The sequence below is a fragment of the Dermacentor andersoni genome, chromosome 9 (assembly GCF_023375885.2).
Source record: "Dermacentor andersoni chromosome 9, qqDerAnde1_hic_scaffold, whole genome shotgun sequence".
Lineage (NCBI taxonomy): Eukaryota > Metazoa > Arthropoda > Arachnida > Ixodida > Ixodidae > Dermacentor > Dermacentor andersoni.
This window is the reverse complement of record NC_092822.1, coordinates 73,796,559-73,823,743: the sequence shown is the minus strand read 5'-3', so window position 1 is coordinate 73,823,743 and position 27,185 is coordinate 73,796,559. Positions and strand designations below refer to the sequence as shown.

Sequence of the window (27,185 nt, the reverse complement as noted above, 5' to 3'; positions counted from 1 at the left end):
GCAAGTAATTTTTTGTAGGAGACTGTATGGCGGAGATGCGACCCTCCAACATCGCAACGGTGCACAAAGGTACGCGCGCGATCACTGAGGCCACGGCGGAGACCCCCCCCACGCGACTGCCGCGGACATTGTCTTCGAGGTCGGCCCGCGAGAACCCGATCGAGCAGACACTCCAAACTCTGGGGAACAAGACGCGGAAAACTTTGTTTCAATAAAGGAATTGTGCTCTCGAATGCATACATCTGCGTGCAGTTGGAATACGTTTGTTATATTGTTTTGCAATTCCTTAGCCAACAGAGCCGGTGCATCCGTATGTTGATGATGTGGGCACATAAACCGATTCGTTGAACGCGCGCTATTCGGTAAGACAGCGGCAGCAGCCATGGTCAGGCAAGTCCGGGAGGGAATAGCTAAAAATAATGTTGTTTTGCTTGAGTTCGGGGACATAACTCAGATTTCGCTATTCAAACATATGTAAAACGCGGAAATGCTTTGATGAGACAACCGCTGGTCCAATACGAATAAAGTTTATCGCACTTGAAAGGGAACCTAAATTATAGTGATTGTACAAAGCAGGATTTTTATTTAAAGCCCGGAATGTTTTACAGTAATTCCCGAAAATCGGAAACCTTACAAAAGCATAGAAGAACCAAGTTTGCAAATCATAACTCTGCACTCGGAACAGAAATCGAATTTTTCTGAACTGCATCTGATAAAGCATCTGAAAAGAACAAATACAACTTGCGAGAAGTTGTTACAATGTTTACGAGCGTTTTTACAAAGTACTACTCACAATATTATTGGCGTACATCGAGGTTGTGTACAATACATCAACGTTGCCCGGTTTAATGGCTCATTAGGGGCAGTTTACAAAATTGTGCTATAGAGTTTTACTGCCGAATTACAGACGGTTGTAAACGTGATACCTGAGCTTTTCTTTTATTTAATTTTGCAATGTTCAATAATTTATCGGTAAGTGCAAAATCATTGCGAATCGTTGAAATTCGTGACGAAATACTATTGTGAAAATGATCAATTTCCGAAGTCAGGAAGGCGTTTGAAACACGAAGGACGAAATTTAGGCGTAATCGTCGTACTAACCAGCACTGCCACGCAAGACACCAGCGCCAGAGTTCCCCCTATAGTAAATTTTGTAGAAAGCTCTGCGCTCGCCACAACGTCGACTGTCTTTCCAGCGGACAATAATTATACACGCCTCGCCGGCTCAAAGCAGGCTCGACCATCTCCCCCGTTTCGGTGCCAGCGAGTGACGTCTTCCTCTCCCATTGGCTCCGCCTGAAACTCCAAATTGTGACAGGAGAGACGGTTTTCTCCGTCGCACGTCGTGCGTGAATGATCGATGGCGCCGAGGGACCAAGCAATAAACACGGCGGTTAAGTGCGTCACGGTCGTCGGTCGGCGACGGCGTATTACTATATAGGAGCGAGGTTGCGTGCTATAAGTGCACTACACGGGCACTCGATCACACCGGCGCGGAGGTTACCATGCACGCGATCTGTAGTCGAACACCCGCGCACGCAGGAGAAAGCCACTTGAGCGCTGCTAATCGCTTCACCATCTTCGTGTATCGGCGCGCCTCCACTTCCCGCGTGTTGCCCCTTTGTGGTGCGGACGTCAACACGTCAACACGCTAGAAGGGGCCGCGCGCCGGCACTCAAGATTGTGCGCCTCGTGGGGCAAGTCCAGACGTGTAAAAGAGTTTCCCTTAAATGTTACCGGGGGCGCTGGTGTCTACGGGAGCTTAAAGGGCCTTACGGGAACTGAAAGTATGGCGGTTCGCATGCGAACATCGTTTGTGACGCATAAAATAGCGGCACTATGCAATTTTTTCCCTTCTAAAGACCCTTCTGAGGTAACCACACAGCTAAAGAACCCCAGGTGGTCGAAATTTCCGGAGTCCTCCACTACGGCGTGCCTCATAATCAGAAAGTGGTTTTGGCACGTAAAAACCCCATAATCTAATTTTTAAAATTTATTGAATAAGGAGGGGGCCCGGGGGGACGCTAGGGCGAAGTTGTGTGCGAAGTTAAATGTGAGTGGATCAAGCAGATCCTCCGCAAAAAAAAGGAAAAGAAAGAAAAGAGAAAAAGCCATAAGCAAGTGTTCGAAAACGTCACACGGTGGTTAATCAGCTACGTTTCCCAATGTCCCGAGGGAACTCTATGTTATAAGCCAAGTAGAATATTCCTTAACAAGTTCTGGAGAGTGCTATATACGGGCAAGGTTTCAAACGGGCTAGTCATGTGCGGGCAAAATGTTATATATATATATATATATATATATATATATATATATATATATTGTTTAATTACAGGCAGCTGAAATTCTTAACGCTTGCTCGAAAGAAAGAGCTTCGCTGTTGAGAATTAAGTTGCGATTTCACAATGGCGCCAAAGTCTGCTGTCTTTAATCAAATTTTTATCAATTTCTGTCTTCTCGTAGCAGTGCAGTCCGTTTCGCCTTCTACGCGGCACTTCAGTCACACGAGCACTTCATGCATGACGCCATATCATGCTGCAGGTGGCACAGGGTAAGGATGACAAACATGACTACACCTCTGCGAGGCCGGAGATTCCCGCACTGCATTTGAGAGAGGACTGGCGTAGCGCAAGCATGCGCAAGGAAGTAAACCGATTGCGCCGAGTTTTTGGAGCATAAAGGCCAGCAGAACTAGCTGGCGAAATAAATAGTTAGTACTCAGCCCAGCACCCCTCATTCGTCCCAGAAAATTTCGAATCGCGGAAACTATAGAACATCTACTGTGCTACTGCCCATCTTTTGAAAACAGAAAACGTGACCTCTGCGCAGCAGCTCTCAATCAGCTAGATAGAACACCGTTCACCTTGAACAAGATCTTGGGACCATGGCCTCGCATATCGCAGCTACAAAAGGCCACAAAAGCGCTGCTGCGATATTTGAAAGCTAGCTGATTGATTCAGCGTCTGTGATCCGGACTGAGTGACCGAACGATATTCCCAGTAGACTATCTCTTCTTTTAATCTTTCCGTCCCCTTTTTCCTTTCCCCAGTGTAGGGTAGCCAACCGAGCTCAGTCCTGGTTAACCTCCCTACCTTTCCATTATTATTTGCTCTCTCTCTCTCTCTCTTTTTCTCGAATCGCGGAATGGGCGAAAGTTAGGGTCACGCGAGAATAAACGGTTTTTGCAGCGAACATAAACTATGTTACAGCATTATCGCTTATATCTTTGCAAAGCAGGTGCAGCGTTCATTAAAGCCCAAATTTCTAGAAAGTGGAGTGCGAGTTCCAACCAAGGAGGCCCCCCAAAAAATCTGTTAATCTCTTTGGTTGTAACCGTCGCCATCTGCGTCTCGAGGGGACAACTTCTGTCAAGTGAAAAAAAAAAAGGAAGTAAAAAAAAAGCTATGACCTGGAACTACCTCCGGAAGTGGAAGCGACGTGATAATCTTATGCTCCTTGGCGCAAATCTCGGTTCCGACATTTCGACCCCTACGCAAGTTGTTAATTTTTCTCCTCTGAGCCTGCGGCTCACCTCGGCTTGCGGGGGAGCGTCACCTCAAATTTATTTCCCTGTACTTTCCTCAAGAATGTGAGGCACTAGCGCGGGGATGCGTGACTGTGCCAGAGAAGTTTCAAAAGCCATTTAATTTTTATTCGTCTAGAATTATGCGGCCAATACCTACACATGGCCGAACCAAATAATTTCGTCTCATTGGATGAAACGTGGCAGGGCCAACGTACGTTAACTCTATGTGAATCCTACTCACATAATCTTTTGACGAACTCACAATTGCGTGCAACAGCGTCGATACATATCAACCGTTGTCAGACAAAGCAGGGTTGTATCATTATATGATTTCAAAAAGAAAAGAAAAAAGAATATGTGGATCCAACGCACATGTTGGATTCTGTGTATCTATGTGAAGTGGCTGATGAAGTATACAGCTGACGGGGGCGATTGTTTTTAAGCTATGCAGCATGTAATCTCATGCAATGTTTATGTTTATCGACTGAAAAGGTCCCAAGCTTAATATCATGCAAATTTGGATGTTTGCGCACCAGAACGCTCACACGCTATGTAGAAATGCACAGCAAACCTGCTGAATGTGTTGGGAGCTTGGTTTAGCGGAGGCAAGGAACACGCGTTTTGACAGCTTGAGAACGGAGAGTCGACTGGCTTTATTCAAAAGTAAAAGCAGGTTCGCCGAGTGGCAGTAGTTGGTGGCCCCCCAGTCGGGTAGCCGATTCGGTTCGAGCAGGGGGCAATGACCCCTACGGCGAGGTAAACTGGATTTCCGGAACAAGGGGCAATGACCCCCACAGTGGGGACAACTAAGCGACGGACGGTCGCTACAGATGCAGTCTTTGATGTTCGTCGAGGGCGTCCAGCCTCTTCTTGCTAGAAGGCTTGTCGCTGAGTGGCGATATTGGTTGGTCGGTCGGTCGTGACATCATAACTGATTACTGACCCGACATCCTGATTGATTGATTGATTGACTGACTGACTGACTGATTGCTCGACAACAGGTGATTGCACCTGCCAACCCATTCACGTGCCCATTTCTGCCCTCGGTGACCTACAACTGGTGAGGGACGTCGGTAGGCTGTCCTGCTATACTCTACAATGAACTAAAAATCACAACGAAACTGTCGCGACCCTCCGCGCCAGACAGTCGCCAGACACCGCCCTCCTCTCCTTCCACAACGCCCCTTCTTCCACAGCGCTTACGTTCGGCAACCGTGCGTGATAAATACTGCGGCTGGAAAAGTACCCGCGCTCTTCGTGGCGGTTCCGCTCCGGAAGCCTGTCCGGTTCCTTTCACGCCCGCGCGAGCAGTGCGCTACTGCAACTTCTCGCGTAGACGCCGTTCGACCGTGCCACCGGTGCGAGGCACGGCACCGAGACCACATCGCGTTCGGGGCGCGCGTTAATGGGCTAAGGAGAGCGCAGCGCATAATATGTGGGCCGAGGACCGCGCGCAAGCTCCCGCACATTCCATTAACGAGGCACAGCAGTGCTGGCGAAGCGACGAGTTTGCTCTGACACCCCGCGTGACAGCGTTTCTAGGGAAACTCTTGCACGCTCGGCCGTGATCGATAAGCTAACGCTCACGCGCGGTGCTCCAGATGAATCCGCCGCAGCGACGTGTACGCGCGTCGCATTAAGTCGGGATTGGGGGCCAAGGACTTAAACTAACGACGGCAGAACTAGCAGAACGCTGCCTGTCGGGAGGTCCCGGAAGGACGGGAGCGACATTGATTGCGCAGACCGTGAGCACAGTGACAGTCGTTCGTCGCGCGCAAAGACCTTAGTATGCTCTCCGAGCAGCACGGATGCCAAATTTCGCATAACCTTGCGCCGCATTACCGAAGGCACTGCTGCCGAGTCAATGTTCGGCAAACACGTCCGTTAGTTGTAGCAGTTCCCTCTCTTTTCCTCTCTTACATTTCTGTGTCCGTCTCGCTATGCAGTTTCATTTCTCTTTCTCTCTCTCCTGCTTTCTTTCTCCTTCACTCTCGTTCATACCTTTCGCTTTCCACATCTGTATCTTATTGCAGTTTGTTTTGATTTTCATTTCAGTTTTTGCTCTTTGTCCTTCTATTCAAACTCACGTGATGAGAATGTAAACAAATATGCGTTTCAAGTAAACACCGCTACGCCAAATAGAGAGGGGGATAGGAAGAGAGATAAAAGCAAAACATATACAAGACATATATAGGTATCTTTCCACGAAATGTTTTGGCACTGCAAGAGCTTGCAGGTAGTGAAAAGATGTTTCAGAAGCCCCGAAGGCAGTCCACAGACACGCACGCAGTAATCCAGTGAAGTTAAACATTTGTAACGAGTTTCGACGACAACCAAGCGGCTACTAACGTTAATACGACAGACGCCCATTATCGTAACTCAGCATATGTCGTCATCGCCATGTCACCACCCGCGCAATCAAGCCACCAAAGTACAAAGACTTATCGCAGAAGCCTGAAACTTCCCTCGTCCTACGCTAGCCGAACTCACCATACGGCCAAGAACGTACCTCATCTCTAAACCTAATCCTTATCTGCCGCCATCGACATGTCTCCTCTCCATCGACCTCCACTGTGTCATGCAAACAAATCGCCAGTTATATTTTCTGGCGACTGCGTGGCATTCGCAACTCGACTCCTTCCTCTTGACCTCGGCTACTGTGGCATGTGCTGTCGTTTTATCCGCATTTCAAGCTACTGTTTTGTGCTTCTTAACGCGGCGCCAGCCACTTCCAATTCCACGTCTCATAACGGGTTTCTCAGCTCCTCACCGAGTCATTTGTCGATCATCAAGTTTCCGTCCCGTGGACGGAAACTTGATGGACTCCAAGAATGTAGTTATTACACGCACTTGTCTTCAATGATGCCGGTGGGTTGGTGTTCATTGTTTTGCGATGCTGCCATGCAATCTCTCTGACGTGCCGTCTGCTCAAGGCTATGACGGGCACCAGCATCAAATTTCCCTCCGGGAATTTGATACAAGCACGGAGCATCAGCTGTCTTATAAACGTCGAAGCTGACGGCTCATAATTCTTTCCGGCTCATCGGAAATAACGGGAACACGCAAGCGATCCTGCCTCCGGGAATCCCGTCCGTGAACAGCCGAACGGGATTCCCGGAGTGCCACCGGAAATCCCGTTCCTCTGAGACGCTTGTCACGGACTCCGCGATCCGTTGCGCCACTCAGTTGCACCCGCCAAGCATTTGCGCAACCTCTCGGCGCTGACAAGACCGTACCGCCCGCGGCCCCAAAAATTTGAATCCCATTTGTAACTCATTAGATCGGCAACGAAGCGAGAAGTGTACGTTTTTCGCCGCCGTGCGTTTTTCATTTTAACGGACTGCGGTAATGTATCACCCACGAATTCTCGTGTTAGACTGGCGCACAAGTACTGAAGGTGTGCTCGGCAGCGTGTCGCGATCTCCGCAATTTCCACGGTTGGCCCACGAAGCATCGCGTTTTTCAATGCGGCGAGCAAACAGTGCCATATATAGCTAACATGAGCGCAAGCTTGCGCATACAAACGACTCCTTGTCGCTCATTTGCATTCTGTCTCGTCGCTTATCGACAAGTCAGGCGCCTGCGCAGACGCCTTGTGCGTATTCGCCATACAAATGCGAGGAACCACAAATGTCGACGAGCACATTGAGGTTGCCTTGGGGGTAAGAGTGCTATGAGCTGGACCTTTTTTTTTGCATCATTTCTTAACTAAGTACCAGCTCTTTACGTTTTTAAGGTTGGTTGTTAATCTCTCTTTGCTTTGTCTAGCAGCTGACATATGAAATACGCCTGCAGACATTACTCCGCATATTGTACGGCGGTAAGATTGAATAGGACGCTGTGAGAAGTATTGGTATACCGTATATCATATGCTAGTTGTGTGCTCCGCGCCGATATCTTCATACCATATCTCTCACATGCCACTATACGGTCGTTACCACCAAGATTTTGGGGCAAACATTTTTGTTGTTTTCGCTATTTATTTATTTATTTATTTATTTACTTATTTATTTATTTATTTATTTATTTATTTATTTTTGTGCAGTTAGACATACCACACATTGGTTGCTTCGGACAAGATGAAATGAGCCAGTGGAAACACAAGTATAACATGCTTTCAGAGGTACAATTTTGTGTGACGATACATCTCGGAGGTACAGTGCTCACGGAATGAAACACGTCAATTTAGGGCCGTGTCACATCGACGTAATTTTGGCGCGTACACTTAGATCGGAGTGCGCGTCACCTTTGGTGACCAGATTCCTAGCGACATGACATGGTACTTTCGAGTACGTTGCACATGTGCACGGTTCTACTAAATGCTGGCTGTCGCGTTTCATTCCACGAGCACTGTACAGATGACGCATATGAGGTGTCACACAAACTCTTCGCGAAACTTTGGAAACAGCAACTATAACTTGTCAGAAGCGAAAGACAACTATATATAAACATGTGTTGCCTCTGGATGTGATTGCACATACGGAAGAGGTATTTACGGTGTCAAGTGAATGCCGGTTCTCTAATAGAATAAGTTTTACAAAACAGCGCCATAACGCTTCGTCATCGCGGTTCTTATAAATGGACAAACTTTGTCTGCAAACCACGCCCAGTGTCATGTTGTCACGCGCACACTTACATTTGGCTGGTAATCACTGATATCAAGTTATCGTACGGCGCAAGAGGCGCCTACACTGCACTTGAAAATTAAATTCTGAGTTATACGTGCCACAACCACGATCTCATTATGAAGAACGCGGTAGGGGGGGGGGGGGGAGGAGGGAGGGGCTCTGCGTTAGTTTTGACCACGGGGGGATCTTTCACGTGCACCCAATGCGCGGTATGCGGGCGTTTTTGCATTTCGCGCCCATGGAAATGCGGCCACCGTGGCCGGGTGGCCCTGTACTGTATCCGAAGTTTCTTGCATATTGTCGCCGATTGTTTGGCGAAAGAGTGACAGTGACAAGAACTTTATTAGAGTGTCCTGAGGAACTCGATTGGGGGGACCGAAGGCTCCCCGATCAAGTTGGCGATCAAGTTGGCGAAAGAGTGTTGTTTTTTTATCAGGAGACGCGTCGCGTGCACTGTACACTCTCGAATGTAAGAGAGCACAATCAAATACCCTGTAAATACGGCCTCGTGCAACATGTATAGATACTAGTGGACGTGTACTTGACCCGTGATTCGAGATTGGATGACGGAGGACCGTTCTCGGCGCTATCGTAGTGGCTTGAGTGTCCCTCGTTTTACAGCGGAGCTGTTATATACGCTAGCTTCTGACGGTTTGTGTGCGTAGGCAAAAAAGATGGCTGCCACCCCATAGCTAAAAGAGCTAAAGCATAAAGCAAAAGCGTATCTCCAGGCATGTCCCAGTTGCGTTTAACGCGAGAAGTGCCAAAACGTACTGTGACAAAAAATGTTGCAATAAGAAAAAGTAAAACCGGAATATGCGCTGTTTAGTATGGATTGAGGTGTGACGTCATGGGCTCTATAGGCAAACCACGTAATCTTATCTCAGTTCCCTTCCACCCATGCAATGGGTAGGCCGCGTGCGGGGAGGACCGTGGAAGAACAGCCCGCCTACGAAGAACACCGTCGTGAATGCAAGCGGGAACGTGCGTGGCGACGGTGGGTTGCACGTTATACGGATGAAGATCGTGCCGCAAACGCCAAGCGCATGCACCTTTTGGATAACCCCTGCTGACTCCACTCCCATCGTAATTGCGGTTGATTTCAACATAATCATGTCTCGGCCAGACGGAAAGTGATTCGTGTCGTCTCTCTTGGAAAAGTTCGGAATTGAGTGTTACACAAACGTCAGCGTGCCCACGACGCGTGATCGGTCGTGTATAGACCTCACATCGCCCAAGAGCCCTTACAGTGTCGCTGCAGAACCATTGTCCGTACATTATAGCGATTATAGAGCGATATTCACCTTGATGACCAAATAATAAATCTAAAAAAGTAGACAAAAGAAGGTTAAAAACAAAAAGAAAGGCATTGAATATGCAATTTAATAAAACAACAAAAATGGCGAAAATCGAACTTCATTGTTGGTATGTGTCTTATTTTCAAGCAACATATCTATTATCAACGCATTTATCCCCATATATACAGCTCCACTGGTCATTCACCTCCGCAGTGAAATGGCTCTGAATATTTTCTGCGTACAAGTCTGCCCAATAAATATATTCCTGACACACACGTCTGGCAGTGCTTGCTGCTTCCTTATCAGCGTAACATTACAATACGCTACATTCCGTGCCCTTGGTATGACCAAAAACATCCACAACTGAGGCTGACGACCTCGCCGCGTGCTTCGAAGCCCTCTGAAAGTATATTCATCGGCGAAGAGAACAAAGCGACGCGGAATTTCTCCAGCCTTCGCTGTGCTTGTCACCGGTATCACTAGTCTGCCTCGTGATGTTACGACGGACGTCCGGTGCAGACTTGTTTTGCGTTCTCGTGTTGCTTGCGGGCAGCGATGTCACGTCTGACACGAGGAGTTGTATTACGATACTTCGGATTGTGCGGAGCGAGTCCACTGTTAAAGGGAACGCATGAGTGTAGAGTGCATTCAATTTTTTTCTCTCCCTCTAGCGGCGGTGGCATCGGCCCTCTTTGCAGCTACGGGACTCGGGGTTGGCGGCCCCTGGCACCTCCGTGCATACACTGCAGCAGTGAACTATACATTGGACTATTTGGCGTTGCCCAGCTCCCAAACTGCGAGATCATGACTGGGACAGAGAGGAAACATGACAACACAAGCGCTGTGTTATCTTCCTTCCTATGTGCACCCAGGGGGTGTAGCGTGTGTAAGCTGCACGAGCATATAATATCTAGTTCAGTGCATTAACGTATAGATTCGTCTTGCAGTTTCAGCACGGAGTGCCAGCAAAGCGAACGTCGCACATTCGATTGTTGCCTTTCACAATGAAACAACCCACTGTACACGGTACCTAATGTCTTTGCTTGAAGAAGGTTAGCTTAAAGTATCTTATCGAAGTTAAGATTTTTGAACGTGGCGAAAAACGCACATGACGGGAAGGTAAAGGGAAAGGAGCAATACATGCGCATGGTTACGAAGATTCTCCGCTTACCATTCTACATTGTTGAACGAGAGACATAGTTTAATAAGAGCTTAAGGGGTGAGCCCCGCTACATACAGGGCTTGGTACTTTAGGTGACGTACTTTTGACCGTCACAACACTCTGTGCTGCCAATAACTGCAGATGTGTCCACGGGGGGAAAAAAACCTGTTCGCCGCCGTGATGGTTCGCACCGGTGTTTTAGGTTTCACTCAATTTCATTCTTTCATTTAGGGTATCATAGCGGAGCGTCATCGTGCGAGGGTCGCTGCACCAACTCACGCAATGTGTGCGCTCCAAACTAAGTTTTCTAGATGAACTTATCCAGGGACTTTGTATCAAAAAGCATTGTGTCGCAATCTACGGTGCCCTAGCTTCGCATAGAGGCCAGTAATCCAGATTTAGCATGTTTGGCTAGGGTTAGGCGAAGAAAGGATTTTTTTTAATTTGGAATATGTCGCAGTAACTAGGGCTGCCGGTGAAGAAGAGTAGTCGTGCCAGCTGAAATTTATTCACAAAAGGCGCGCGGTCATGCCACAGAAGCGCAAACACCGGTTAAGTGCTCAATTAAAATAAAATCTACATACCTATCAGCCACGCGAAGCTCACCGATGTTAAAATAACACTTCGCTTCTACCTGTCCCTGAAGTCCACTCTTAGCACGTCTGCAGCGGCGAAAAAGTATATATGTGCCGTGTCGATGCCACGAATAAGTAGTTGGCTATTGGCGCCAGTGTTTACGTGTTGGGCTTCGAAACCCCTACCCCCTCTCATTTTCTGCGCAGTTAACTAATTCATTAGAGGGTCCCCGACGTTGGTTTGCGTTTATTGCCGTGTGTGCTTACAGCTGACTGTCTGCCCCACTCTTGCACGATACGCCTGCAAGGGAGTGGTGAGCGCCAGTCTTCCCACCTCTCGACCCACGCATTAAACATTTCTTTGTACCCTGAAGCATGTCGGACTTCTGACACTGTCCATGTACGCATTCTTTAGTCGAATTGAACACTTGGCGCTATGATGCATTTCCAGAATCTCCGCTATTGTGAAATCGGGGGTCCGTGCGGCCACGAAGGTTCCACGGATGGTGTCGTGCCAGGTGCCGGTGGAAAGAATGATTCCGAGCGACATTAGGAGAACAGAAAAAGGTTTGTGAACAAAAGTACACGATAAAGTTTAACAAAATCGGCTACAACTCTCGGAGCATGCTATATGATCGAGTATTTGCACGTTCAAGCCTCCTCCTTCTCACAGTCGTTCGGATGCGCTTCTTAAGCCCTTTATTTCCCTCTGTCCCTCGTTGAGGTAATTCACTGGCCAATCACAAACGCTGAACCATTCACCACTTCCTGTCCCCAACTTCCCACCCTTTAGTGGCTCTCCTGTCTCCGACGTTGCACAAGACGAAGCAACCACGTGGCGAACTGTCAACCGGCTGTCGACGCCTTTCTCTGGGAGTCCTCGACAATCGCCATGCCATCATTCAGTGACCTCTTTATGACAGTTTGGACTGGCGGCGTTGTCTTAAAGCGAGCTGCCATTTCTGTTCGCTCTAAAAGCCGAAGATCTGAAACATGACTTCCTGTCCATAAGACTCAGGTGACGCTGACTCATCTACCTTGAGTGAACGATGAGGCGTGATTAGCGCCCGTGATAGCCGCATGTCAAACATCGTCAGGCACAACAGCACCCCCGCCACCAGATGGCGCATCGGGAAGTTGAGTTGTTCGATGCAGCCGGCCGGCTTTATGCCTGCATTGCTCGAAGCCATGGGGCCGCAGCTTCTGAGAATGAAGATTTCCTGGCCAAAGGTGTCTTGATAGGTGGGCTCTGACTGGACTACTTAAATGGAAGATGAAAAACTTCAAGGAGCGACCTTTGTCAGCCACACAATGCCGCAAGCGCCCTATGCAAGCCACTCTCATCGCCAGACTGTACAAATTCATATAATCTGACGAACCCCTACCCAAAAGAAAGCCTTGAAACGAAAGGTGCACGTTAATCCGGACAAGTACCAAGAGACATTCAAATGTGTCCGCGGAAATAGACACAAACGGGGTTGTTGTAATGAACATAAGTAATCGTAAATTAGAGCTTCGACAGACCAGGAAGGCGAAGGCACAACTGGCCTTGAACAATTCATGTCCGTAACACTTAGCGCAAGATAGCTACAGGATCATTACATAATGCCAAATTGCGAAATAAACAAAAGGGAAAACCATATACAACCCTTATCACGTTCCTAAACTGGCTCATAAAGCCTTATTTCGACTTTCTTCTAGCGCACTTCTAAGTTGTGCTTATGTAAAGCTGCGCTCCATACGACGGGGGGGGGGGCGCATTTATGCGACAAACCTTTACATAATACGACGCCACGCGATTAGAATAAGTCACGAAATCTAACAAATAATAAAAAAAACGTATTTAAAAAATTGTGCAACCTATCCAAAACAAGTCGCTATCAAGATTACACTGCGGCTTTTTCTCTTCAGCCTGCATCTCCATGTAACTAAAGAAAACCAAAACACACGCTTGCCTTTCTCGAGCGTTCAGCTGTTACGTTTTCATGGAAGTAATCAAACGAACTGAAAAAAGGTCTACGATGTCCAACGACCAACGATGTCCTCTGTCTGACGCAAGCTCCTAAAACGTTCAAAATTTAATATCGTCAAAGAAATTAGAGCTCATGAACGCAATCTACAAAACGTGCGTCGAAAAGCACTCCTACCCGCCGTGATTGCTCAGTGGCTATGGTGTTGGGCTGCTGAGCACGAGGTCGCGGGATCGAATCCCGGCCACCGCGGCCGCATTTCGATAGGGGCGAAACGCGAAAACAACCATGTACTTAGATTTAGGTGCACGTTAAAGAACCCCAGGTGGTCGAAATTTCCGGAGTCCTTCACTACGGCGTGCCTCATAATCAGAAAGTGGTTTTGGCAGATAAAACCCCATAGCTTTTTTTAAAGCACTCCTGCCAAGTGAGACAGGGGCGGCTTGCACGACCGTTTAATAACGAATATAATGACGAATTTAAGAACGCGCTCTTAAATGTTCCTAGCGCGTACAAAAACGCATTCTTAAATTGGTTATTATTTTCATTAATAAATGTTCATGCAAGGCGCCCCAGGACTTATTATTAAGTTGCGCTAAAGCATAACTTATCAACTTGCGTAACTTGCGCAACTTGCGCGTGATCTTCCAAACTGTACGCAACACCCACCCTGTTTGCCTTACAATTCTACACGCTTCGCCACGTGCAACTTCCACTTGAAATTAGTGTTCTAACCTGAGCCGGAAAGGCTGACTACCTAACAAATATTTTGGGGTATTTCTTATGCTTGTCAAATGTTCAGAGTTTAACTAATCTCTAGAAAATGGGTACAAAAGAACAAAACCATTTTGCAACCCGTCTTTCTCATTTCATTATTCGCGGGTCTCAAAGGAATCCTTCCAGACGAGCTCGAGAGGGTCGTCCATTCTCGGGTTCCCGCAAGGTGCGCTCGTGAAGAAGGCAAAAGCTTCTAATTTGCCGGACGCAGCTCGTAGCTGCAACATTAGGACAGCAGCTTCCAACTACTGACAGAAGCGTACATTGACAGACTTACACGAGCGCTTTTCCCTTAGGGGCTATATAGTTGCCTTTCTTCTCCAGCGAGTGACCGGCTGTTCTAGCAGCTACAGGACCTTTTTTCCTTTACTTCCGTTTGTCCATATGCTTACCATGAGATGACGCATTGCCGTTAGGCCACGGTTACTACGCCTGAATCTTCACGAAACTCTCGTTTTCGCGACATGCATCCCGCCGATCCCCGAGCTCCGTAAATGCCAAAGCTTGGGATTTACTCTCTTTCGCTTTTTAAGTCTGTGGCTGGATTCTGGCCTTCGCGCATTTGCCTCTGTCGCCTTGGCGACTCGCACGTTTGATTCTAGACACCTCGACCGCGTCCGCGTCTCTCATCTTGGACCTGGACCTCTTCTTTGCCATCTGTTGTTACCTATTCGAATAGACATAGGTGAATTTTCCTGGCAGGCTGGCCGAACATGCCGCCTCCGTACACACTTGGCCTGACGGGCCCTCCGTTCCTTGAGCTTTATCTGGCAGGCTGACCGAACTTGCCACATCAATACACGCTTCGCCTGACGGGCTCTCCGTTTTTTGCATTTTTTTTCTAGCAGGCTTACCGAACTTGCCACCTCCGCACAAGCTTGGCCTAACGGATCCTCTGTTTCTAGTGCATTTTCTGACAGGCTGGCTGAACGTACCACGTCCGTAACACTTGACTTAAAGGGCTCTCGGTATCATGTGCTTCTCTGGCAGGCTGGCCGAACTTGCCGCCTCCATACACACTTGGTCAAACGGGACCTGTTTTTTCTGCTTTTTGTGGAAAGCTGACCGAACTTGCCGCCTCCATACACACTTGGGCTAACAGGCCCTCCGTTTCTTGTGCTTTTACTGGCAGGCTGACAGAACTTGCAACCTCCGTACACACTTGGCCTAAGGGACCCTCCGTTTCTTGTGCTTTTTCTGGCAGGCTGGTCTACCTTGCCGCCTCAATGCACATTTGGCCTAACGGGCTCACCGCTTCTTGTGCTTTTTCAAGCAGGCTAACCAAACTTGCCACCTCCGTGCCTACTTGGCTTAACGGGCGAACCGTTTCTTGTTATTTTCCTGGCAGGCTGGCCGACCTTGCTACCACCGCGCACACTTGGCCTAACGGGCCCTCCGTTTCTTGTGTTTTTTTCTGGCAGGCTGGCAGAACTTGTCGCCTCAATACACACTTGACATGATGGGCCGTCCGGTTCTTGTGCTTTTCCTGGCAGGATGACATAACTTGCCACCTCCGTACACACTTGGCCTAACGGGCCCTCCGTTTCTTGTACTTTTTCTGATGCGCGTACCGAACTTGCCACCTCCGTACTAACTCTGCCTAACGGGCCCTCCGTTTCTTGCGCTTTTTCTGGCAGGCTGGCCGACCTTGCTCCCTTCGTACACACTTGGCTTAACGGGCCCTCCGTTTCTTGTGTTTTTTCTGACAGGCTGGCCGACCTTGCTACCTTCATACACACTTGACTTAACGGGCCCTCCGTTTTTAGTGCTTTTTCTGGCAGGCTGGCCTACCTTGCTACCTTCGTACACACTTGGCTTAACGGGCCCTCCGTTTCTTGTGCTTTTTCTGGCAGGCTGGCCGAACTTGCCACCTCCATAAACACTTGGCCTAACGGGCCTTTCGTTTCTTGTGCCTTTTCTGGCAGGCAGGCCAACCTTGCCACCTCCGTATACACTTGGCTTATGGGGCAATCCGTTTCTTGTGCATTTTCTGGCAGGCCAGCCGAACTTGCCACCCCCGTACACACTTGGCCTAATGGGCCCTCCGTTTCTTGTGATTTTTCCTGCAGGCTGAATGAATTTGCCACCACCGTACACACTTGGCGCAACCGGCCCTCCGTTTCTTGCGCTTTTTCTGGCAGGCTGGCCGACCTTGCTCCCTTTGTACACACTTGGCTTAACGGGCCCTCCGTTTCTTGTGCTTTTTCTGACAGGCTGGCCGACCTTGCTACCTTCGTACACACTTGACTTAACGGGCCCGCCGTTTTTAGTGCTTTTTCTGGCAGGCTGGCCTACCTTGCTACCTTCGTACACACTTGGCTTAACGGGCCCTCCGTTTCTTGTGCTTTTTCTGGCAGGCTAGCCGAACTTGCCACCTCCATAAACACTTGGCCTAACGGGCCTTTCGTTTCATGTGCCTTTTCTGGCAGGCAGGCCAAACTTGCCACCTCTGTATACACTTGGCTTATGGGGCAATCCATTTCTTGTGCCTTTTCTGGCAGGCCAGCCGAACTTGCCACCCCCGTACACACTTGGCCTAAGGGGCCCTCCGTTTCTTGTGATTTTTCTTGAAGGCTGAATGAATTTGCCAACACCGTACACACTTGGCGCAACCGGCCCTGGGTTTATTGTGCTTTTTCTGGCAGGCTGGCCGACCTTGCTACCTTCGTACACGCTTGGGTTAACGGGCCCTCCGTTTCTTGGGATTTTTCAAGCAGGCTGGCCAACCTTGCTACCTTCGTACACACTTGGCTTAACGGGTCCTCCGTTTTTAGTGCTTTTTCTGGCAGGCTGGCCTACCTTGCTACCTTCGTACACACTTGGCTTAAAGGCCCTCCGTTTCTTGTGCTTTTTCTGGCAAGCTGGCCTACCTTGCTACCTTCGTACACACTTGACTCAACGGGCCCTCCGTTTCTTGTGCTTTTCTGTTAGGTTGGCCGACCTTGCTACCTTCGTACACACGGCTTAACGGGCCCTCCGTTTCTTGTGCTTTTTTCTGGCAGGCTGGCCGACCTTGCTACCTTCGTACACGCTTGGCTTAACGGGCCCTCCGTTTCTAGTGCTTTTTCTGGCAGGCTGGCCGACCTTGCTCTCTTCGTACACACTTGGCTTAACGGGCCCTCTGTTTCTTGTGCTTTTTCTGGCAGGCTGGCCAACCTTGCTACCTTCGTACACACTTGGCTTAACGGGCCCTCCGTTTTTAGTGCTTTTTTGGCAGGCTGGCCTACCTTGCTACCTTCGTACACGCTTGGCTTAAAGGCCCTCCGTTTCTTGCGCTTTTTCTTGCAGGCTAGCCGAACTTGCCACCTCCATACACACTTGGCCTAACGGGCCCTCCGTTTGTTGTGCCTTTTCTGGCAGGCCGGCCGAACTTGCCACCCCCGTACACACTTGGCCTAAGCGGCCCTCCGTTTCCTGTGATTTTTCTTGCAGGCTGGATGAATTTGCCACCACCATACACACTTGGCGCAACGGGCCCTGTGTTTGTTGTGCTTTTTCTGGCAGGCTGGCCAACCTTGCTACCTTCGTACACACTTGGCCTAAAGCACCCTCCGTTTCTTGTGCTTTTTCTGGCAGGCTGGTCTACCTTGCCGCCTCAATGCACACTTGACATGATGGGCCGTCCGGTTCTTGTGCTTTTCCTGGCAGGATGACATAACTTGCCACCTCCGTACACACTTGGCCTAACGGGCCCTCCGTTTCTTGTACTTTTTCTGATGCGCGTACCGAACTTGCCACCTCCGTACTAACTCTGTCTAACGGGCCCTCCGTTTCTTGCGCTTTTTCTGGCAGGCTGGCCGACCTTGCTCCCTTCGTACACACTTGGCTTAACGGGCCCTCCGTTTCTTGTGCTTTTTCTGACAGGCTGGCCGACCTTGCTACCTTCATACACACTTGACTTAACGGGCCCTCCGTTTTTGTGCTTTTTCTGGCAGGCTGGCCTACCTTGCTACCTTCGTACACACTTGGCTTAACGGGCCCTCCGTTTCTTGTGCTTTTTCTGGCAGGCTGGCCGAACTTGCCACCTCCATAAACACTTGGCCTAACGGGCCTTTCGTTTCTTGTGCCTTTTCTGGCACGCAGGCCAAACTTGCCACCTCTGTATACACTTGGCTTATGGGGCAATCCGTTTCTTGTGCTTTTTCTATCAGGCCGGCCAACCTTGCCACCCCCGTACCCACTTGGCCTAACGGGCCCTCCGTTTCTTGTGCTTTTTTTGGCAGGCTGGCCGACCTTGCTACCTTCGTACACACTTGGCTTAACGGGTCCTCCGTTTCTTGTGCTTTTTTGGCAGGCTGGCCGACCTTGCTGCCTTCGTACACACTTGGCTGCCCTCCGTTTTTAGTGCTCTTTCTGGCAGGCTGGCCTACCTTGCTACCTTCGTACACACTTGGCTTAACGGGCCCTCCGTATATTGTGCTTTGTCTAGCAGGCCGGCCAATCTTGGCACCCCCGTACACACTTGTCCTAACGGGCCCTCCGTTTCTTGTGTTTTTTCTGGCAGGCTGGCCGACCTTGCTACGTTCGTACACACTTGGCTTAACGGGCCCTCCGTTTCTTGTTCTTTTTTTGGCAGGCTGGCCGACCTTGCTACCTTCGTACACACTTGGCTTAACGGGCCCTCCGTTTTAGTGCTTTTTCTGGCAGGCTGGCCGACCTTGCTACCTTCGTACACACTTGGCTTAACGGGCCCTCCGTTCCTAGTGCTTTTTCTGGCAGGCTGGCCGACCTTGCTCCCTTTGTACGCACTCGGCTTAACGGGCCCTCCGTTTATTGTGCTTTTTCTGACCAGGCTGGCCGAACTTGCTACCTTCGTACACACTTGGCTTAACGGGCCCTCCGTTTTTAGTGCTTTTTCTGGCAGGCTGGCCTACCTTGCTACCTTCGTACACACTTGGCTTAACGGGCCCTCCGTATCTTGTGCCTGTTCTGGCAGGCCGGGCAAACTTGCCACCCCCGTACACACTTGGCTCAAAGGGCCCTCCGTTTCTTGCAATTTTTCTTGCAGGCTGAATGAATTTTCCACCACCGTACACACTTGGCGTAACGGGCCCTGTGTTTGTTGTGCTTTTTCTGGCACGCTGGCCGAACTTGCCACCTCCATAAACACTTGGCCTAACGGGCCTTTCGTTTCTTGTGCCTTTTCTGGCAGGCAGGCCAAACTTGCCACCTCTGTATACACTTGGCTTATGGGGCAATCCGTTTCTTGTGCTTTTTCTATCAGGCCTGCCAACCTTGCCGCCCCCGTACCCACTTGGCCTAACGGGCCCTCCGTTTCTTGTGCTTTTTTTGGCAGGCTGGCCGACCTTGCTACCTTCGTACACACTTGGCTTAACGGGTCCTCCGTTTCTTGTGCTTTTTTTGGCAGGCTGGCCGACCTTGCTGCCTTCGTACGCACTTGGCTGCCCTCCGTTTTTAGTGCTTTTTCTGGCAGGCTGGCCTACCTTGCTACCTTCGTACACACTTGGCTTAACGGGCCCTCCGTATATTGTGCTTTGTCTAGCAGGCCGGCCAATCTTGGCACCCCCGTACACACTTGTCCTAACGGGCCCTCCGTTTCTTGTGCTTTTTCTGGCAGGCTGGCCGACCTTGCTACGTTCGTATACACTTGGCTTAACGGGCCCTCCGTTTCTTGTGCTTTTTTTGGCAGGCTGGCCGACCTTGCTACCTTCGTACACACTTGGCTTAACGGGCCCTCCGTTTTAATGCTTTTTCTGGCAGGCTGGCCGACCTTGCTACCTTCGTACACACTTGGCTTAACGGGCCCTCCGTTCCTAGTGCTTTTTCTGGCAGGCTGGCCGACCTTGCTCCCTTTGTACGCACTCGGCTTAACGGGCCCTCCGTTTATTGTGCTTTTTCTGACAGGCTGGCCGACCTTGCTACCTTCGTACACACTTGGCTTAACGGGCCCTCCGTTTTTAGTGCTTTTTCTGGCAGGCTGGCCTACCTTGCTACCTTCGTACACACTTGGCTTAACGGGCCCTCCGTATCTTGTGCCTGTTCTGGCAGGCCGGGCAAACTTGCCACCCCCGTACACACTTGGCTCAAAGGGCCCTCCGTTTCTTGCAATTTTTCTTGCAGGCTGAATGAATTTTCCACCACCGTACACACTTGGGGTAACGGGCCCTGTGTTTGTTGTGCTTTTTCTGGCAGGCTGACCGAACCTTGCACCTCCGTACACACTTCGCCTTATATGCCCTCCGTTTCTTGTGCTCTTTCTGTCATCTCCAAATTATATTTGCACCAACACTTGACTGCTAATCGTATTAGCGTAGATGATTATCCGCAGAGGACGCGTTTTGCTTGTTTCCTTTTTCCCTTGTTTATGATTGCGATGAAAGAATCGTCTCTCAAGATGATAGTAGCGATCACGGCTTCGCCCGTTAAGCAAGATGTTGGGTTTCATGTAGAGCCACATGATACCTCGAGCAGGTTACGTGAATCGTTCGTTATAATCGACAGACTGCAATGAAACAGCAGAAGTTACCTCTTTGCTCACACAGGAACTTTCTCTCTCTCTCTCAGTTTCTCGTGTGTGTGGGCGCTCTTGAGAAATGTGCAGATAACGTTTGCTGAAAAGTGGTACTGGCTTAACCTAACTTCACGTCAGGTAACGTAATCTTACCTCGCCTACTGCGCGCAATGCCGTGTCATTACCGCTCGCTCTTCCTTTTAGTTCCCGAATTTTCGACATGCCTCCTCTCGTAGCGCTATTTCGGCTCCCTCAATATGAGCGTCGCGAGGAGTATCGCTTTCGCTTAAGAAAAAAAAATAGGAGTATGTATCTTTGGTTATAAGCCTGTCGCATTTTGCGGCGATTAAGTAAAAGGTTTTAATCACATAGCTAAAACATGTAATTAGGCCACCGAAGTTGCACCCTTCCGGGTTCAAGCGCGCTATGCCAACCCTTTGTGTTATTTATTATTTTTCGTAAAGTTTCCCCTACGGCTTAGATGTTTTATTAAATAAGAACGTGGAGGCCCTCGTCATGTAAAGATTGTGGTAGTGCACGCTTAGGGAGCTTATCGTCTATGAGTCAATGCCAATAATTGCCTGCCTAATGCGCTGCTAACTTGGCAGCTCTTATACTTTCTGGAGCATACCTCGTTCCTGGACAGAACCACAAGTGACGAACGTTCGCTGTAGATGTTAGAGCCGCACACTGGACAGGTGTTGAACCCCAGCCTATTGGCGTTCCCGATTTCGCGTATGCGCTTACAAACGAGATCACGGATCAAAATATTCTGTGTTTGAAGCTTTCACCCCCCTTTTCGCTTTAACCGCTGTGTATGTGCGTATGTTCAAAAATGAGCTTTGGATACGCCAAAAATGTCCTGACAGGTTAGAGGCTGGACGTGGGACTCGCGTAACATTCGGGACAATGCTTAAATATACGGGCTGATTTGCGTCCCTGTATTCGTGAATACTCTGAATGAAAGTACCACGCATCGATCACAAAAAAATGAAGCAGGCTGTAATGTACTGCATGCGCGTGTAAGTGCGAACGCGGCTTTGATCAATGAAATCACTCGACAGTGAGCGTGGGGAGCAACGCTGACGACGGCACAAATAAATGAACAGAGCAGGCGTTCTGTCCTGTTCATATAGGTCGGCGTACTCACTCGTGAGTACGATGACTCACACTCGCTCCGCTCTGGTTTCGCAGGCTCGCGATAGAGTGAGTTATAGACGATGGGTGTGATTGGAGGTATAAGTACGAAGAGTAATAAGCACCGGCGAATTTGAGTGGAGGTGGGTTTTTTTTCTTTTTGAGAAGGGCGTGCTGCGTAACGTGAACTTCAACGGAAGTCGGTGACGGTGATTTTTTGGGGACGTGAGTCTGAAGGTCAATGACTGTCGGGCGACTGTGAGCGCACGTGATTAGGGACGTGTGCGTATGAATGTAAGTGCTGGTTAGTGTGAGTGCACTCGACTGTGAGCTTGAGTGGACGCCGGCGAATGTCAGATGGGTAGTGAGTACGAACGGGAGTGAATGCTGAATGTGTGTAGATACTAGTGTGTGGGAGGATACATACGCAAAAGAGTAGGGGTGAGTAAGTTTCAGTGAGAATGCACTTATTCTGTCGACCTGTTTTTGTTCGTTCACTTGTCCCGTCATCTGGTCCGTTCACCATGTTGGACTAAATTGACATCCCAGCTTACAACAGTCGCGCAACCCAGTCGTGCTTGCCTATAGTGAGGAGGTATATAACTATACTGTACCGACGCAGCTAGCCCGGCATTAGACAGACTGACGCAATACGTTAACGCGCAGTCGTGACTCCCATGTTAACATATGAGCGGAGTAGGCGCGCTTGCCAGCGCAGCTCGCGGCCTTAATGACACAGATGTGAGTAAATTATTCTTTATCCACGGTGGTTCATAGTACCATAAGTAGAGGGAGACTCGATAATCCAGTCGTTCGGCTATCATCAATTGGTGGTAGTGTAGTGCGAGGATTTGTCTACGATTTTGCATTGATCAGTTGACCCCCGCGTTTTAACCTGTTCCCTCCCCATTGCGCGTGCTGTCTTGCTGAGTAGGCAGCTTGTGGCACTAAGCCTGAATAGGCAAGCAGAGCAAGAGGCAAGAAGCGGTGAAGTCGGCAAAAGAAGCAGCCCACTGTGAAAAAAACAAGTGAGGTGAACAAAGTGGGACCTGGGCGGGCACTGAACGCTGAGCTACAGAGAAGTGCGGGAAAAAAAGTCAGCAACAGAATATTGAAGCAGTCGCCTACGAAAAAATATCTGAAAATGCACTCAATTTGCGTCATTTTGTACAAAAACTCCCGTCATTGGAATTACGTTTGTGTAACATTTGCTTCAACATTTGAGCAAACACCGATTCCGCGTAAGCGAGAGGTACACCCATTTTTCTTCTTTTATGTTAATGCTTTATGCGACGCACTAGGTGGGGAAGAGAGCCGAGTACCAAGCAACCCAGGTGGAGTGGTCTGAGTTTCCGACTACAAGGGAACGAAGAATATCGGAGGACATGTAGCGACGCGATGAGTGCTAAACCTTTGTCTGTGGCAAGCATCCAAATTCGGCAATGGAAACTGCATAGTATAATCGGCGTCGTAGAAAAGCAGCTGCTTTTGACGTCCATATATTCCTTTTATTATAATTGCACGCACAAATATAGAAGCCTCTCGTCACAACCCACCCAGAAGTTCAGAGAATAAGCTCGTGTAAGCGCGAACCACGCGCACCTAAAACACTGCACCATCTGCCGCAGATAAGCAGATTAAGTAAAGAACAAATCATAGACTTGCAGACAAGAGGAAACAACATGCAAAGATACTCGGCCCTATGACATACAGACTTGTACACACCGGAAACGCTACTCACTTAAGTGACGTTGAATCACAAGGGAGCGGGGGGAAATGAAAACAGCTCACCTCACTGTGTGACATAATGCTATTTTTGTTTGCATGCTTGCTTGTGTTCTTGCTTTCTTACGAGCTTGTACTTTCTTTCTTTTTGTGTGTGTCTGTTGCTGTGGACGGCATTACATCATTATTTGTGGTCCGTCAGTCTCGTGGGCACGTGTCATGTGTTGAGGCCATCATGTGTAGAGGCCGCCCGTCAACCTAATCTTCTCAGTTTTTTCTGTGCGTGCATGTCTGTGTTACTTCAATTTCACTTTTTCACTGATTTTCTTATTCTTTAATTCATTTTCTCAGACCGATGTGCCTATTCTCTGTATGTCGTTGTTCATTAATTTATTTATTTATTTCAATGTTTCCTAATATTAACTTAAAATCTCAGAGCTCCAATATCTTTGTAGACTCCTCCCGATTTTCACGATACATCAAAGGAAAAGACATCAGAGGGAACAGAAGTTATACGCAATCATATTTTTTAATAACCCAGTCTACTCAACCCAAGATGTCACAATGACGGTGCGAAATATTTACCAAGCGCGCATGAATACGTATAGTGACAGGCAGGACTGCGGTACAAAACTAGAGACTGGCGACGCAAACTTTGTCGCAGTTCAGACAGAAGAAAGAGAGAAAAAAAACAGAGAAATCAATACTACAGCATGAATGAATATTAAGGTCATTCGCAACTGAACACTGCAACCGCGCGGCCTTCTGTGATACGCAGGCCCATAGTGCCCCGAGCACCCGCCCGCTACGTGACGTAACAGCTACAGGCTCAAGTCGCGACAGTGACTACTCAACAGCGCAGACGCATGGTGCAGACTGCGCGGAAACTTATTCTTAAGAATACGAAAGGGACAACGCCTCCCAAATCCCAATTGTTTGAACCCGTGCAGTTTTCACGAGGACATACAACCCTTAACGGAAATTGAAAAAGAAAGGGTAAATAAAGAAAGCGAGGACTACGGGAGACAACTTTTGAAAGCGAACGAGATTTAGCGGTGATAGCCAAGGGGAACCCATTTCTCTTGCTTACAGATGTCCTCACGCAGACACTTCAAGAATGGTTGATGTCGTGTGCATTGAGATGACGTCATAGTACGACTTCTAGACGCTGCTCGTTGATTGACTTTTTTCCTCTAGCGAGCGTTATCGGTCACGAGTAATCTGACTGCGCACTCATAGAAATCTGCCTTCTCACTGTACGCATAGAATTTCACCGCGTGCAACGGTGGACTGTAGTCCTTCGCGAAGCACGCGTAGAATGACGCTTCTCATTGACATAGCGGTACGCGCCTCGAGCTGCATAGCTCGCTTTTACTGTTACGCTGTTTCAACGTAACTAAGTGCAGTTGCCGTGCTAAAGGTGTTATGTATGAATTCGTCAAAATGAAATGCTATTGACTTGTACCGTGCATGGTTGTAGTTAATACCTAACAGGCAGAATATGGCTCAAGCTATTACTATTACTAGACTTGGGACATCATTAACTTGCGCGAGAAAGACATCTGGCGACAGCGAGAAGCACACAGGACAGAACACTAGTTGTCCTGTGTGCTTCTCACTGTCTTCCGATGTCCTTCTCGCGCTGGTTAATGATGTCTCGAGTCAGTAACTAAACACCGACTAGCCGAACTGTCTTCTCTAATTAGCATTGCAACGAGCCCAACAAGAAGTACTCCTCGCTCAAGCCCTATCCAAACCGTTAAATTGGTGCCAACCCGATTTTTACTGTAGTTTCTTTCATTTATGTTATCGTGTGCCTTCTAGCAATACAAGAAGAAAAAAAAAAACAAAAGAAAATGGTGCGTCAGGGTGGTTAGATCACCTTACACGCCACCAAACAGGTGTGAGTTCAAAATCAAATGCCAACAAGATTTTTTTTTACAGCAACGCCTTTTCTTTTTCTTTTTTGACGACAGCCCGGCATACGCAACACCGCGTTGATCAATTAGCGATCCGTAGAGCAGCCGCCATCGTTAAAATGATGCATTCGGGCTGCCCTATGAGATATAATTAAATATCTTAAGAATAGCCCAAGCTGTCAAGTGTCTCTACGAAGCGAGAGCTGCGGATTTTCCAGATAACGCGGAGTCACGTGAGTGGTGCTGGTAGCAACACCACATGCTCGATTGCTATTCATAAAATATGCTAATGCGTAATGCTAAGAAAGCGAGATCCCAATTGGGAGGAGAGCTAAACACCCACGTAAAGCCATGGTTACTTTTTTTGTGTGTGCTCAACATTCTTCTTTGTGAGCAGTGTTATCACGTTCAAACCGACAACTCCCTCCTTAGAGTTCACCCTACGGCACCGTAAGTGAATGCCAGGTGGGGAAAAAAAAAGAAAAAAAGAAAAGAGCGACACCAGGAAAAGTGAGGCAATGCGCCACTGTTCCATTCCATGATCAGGGACACGCCAACTTTAGTTTATACATAACGTTTGCTGCATTCAAGCGCCAGAACTTCGTGCCAGCGCTTTAACTTCATCGCCTGTCGAGGACCACAAGCTTTGCCACCAACCCTTTACCGCGTATGAAACTGTCATAGAAAGCGATATCACTCATTGGTTCAGCGTGAAACGACCAATGAAAGTGAGGCGCGTGCACAACGCGGAAACGAAGCAAATAATTAACCTGTCGAAGAAGACTGGCAGCACATCAGAATTTTTTTTTTTTTGGTGTCCTTCCAATACACAGTTAAGGAAGTGAAACTACAAGTTCTCCCATAAATACGCACGCACATGCCACAAATGCCCAAACATACTGTCTACAAGAAAATAATTGTAAGGAAAGAAAGAAACAGACAAACGAGCCAGGTGAAGCCACTCATATCCAGCCGTGTTAAGCAAGACAATGTAATGTCTATTGTGCACTAAAAAGTCCACTGTATGCCGTAACACATGAATGCCATTATTCGAATAGTCTTGACATCATGCACATAATATACGTAGAGTTCGTAAGAATCTACATGTCAAATCAAATTAATTTAGCTCGCTACCGGCAAGATAATGCCGTAAAAACTGTCTCCCGTTGCAAGCAGAGTACAAACGATCTTACTTGAATTTCTGCAGGAGGTCATTGCAATAGGAATCACGAAGCTCGTCGCCATCACACGCGTGAGAGGCGCAGACTGTGTCACTTTTCACCGTCGTCCAAGAGCCGTCTTGTCTCCGAGATCGAATAACAGAGTCCGAAAAACAAAATAGAAATGCCGAGAATCACAAGATGAGACACTGGCCCGTGAGTGCGAGCGCCAAACCGTCTCCGACAAGAACTGTCTACGAACTGAAGCCGGCGTCTCTGTGTTTGCGACCCTTTAAAGTCCCGCTCGCACTCCGCGCGTCACAACAGCAGCGCAGCGAACGATGCTACGCAGCTCCGGCGACAAAGGGTAGACGGCAACATCCATCAGGCGAACCGCCGACGCGAGACTGTAAAACCGCGTTTTCTCTTTCGCTCGGCAGCACGCGCCGGTCATTCGAGCGATTCCTAAACGCTCCCCCGTTCACTCTCCTCCATCACCCCGACCCCCAAGAAATAGAAGAAAGAAAGAAAGCCTCTTCCCGACGACTTTATACCGGCCCGGAACGTAGAGGGCCTCGCCGTATTAGTGCCAACCTGCCACTACACTTCTTGGCCATGCTCGCCTTCCCGAACCTGCGTCCGACCTCTCCGCTATAATACCACTCTTCCACGTTTCCAATCCGATTGCTTCATATTGCGGACCGCTCTGTGCACCTCCCCCTTGTGCTTCCTCGTGGCTCAGTCTCTCTCTCTCGCTTCATTTCTGTTGGCTCGGTGCACGCGGCCCGCATTGTGAACGTCGTCGCCGTCCCTTTTCTCTCTTCTCATTCTTCCTT

The 27,185-nt window shown here is 48.8% G+C and overlaps 1 protein-coding gene across 1 annotated transcript in view; it reads right to left on the bottom strand.

The window, feature by feature from the left end:
• The window catches only part of LOC126528239 (solute carrier family 2, facilitated glucose transporter member 10-like), an 84,963-nt gene extending 58,357 nt beyond the window's left edge, over positions 1 to 26,606 (bottom strand). The window contains exon 1 of the mRNA XM_055069216.2: positions 26,383 to 26,606. Within this exon, the coding sequence (XP_054925191.1) occupies positions 26,383 to 26,434 (52 nt within the window). The 5' untranslated portion in view covers positions 26,435 to 26,606. The remainder of the gene's footprint in view (positions 1 to 26,382) is intronic.
• Positions 26,607 to 27,185: the final 579 nt, after the last annotated feature.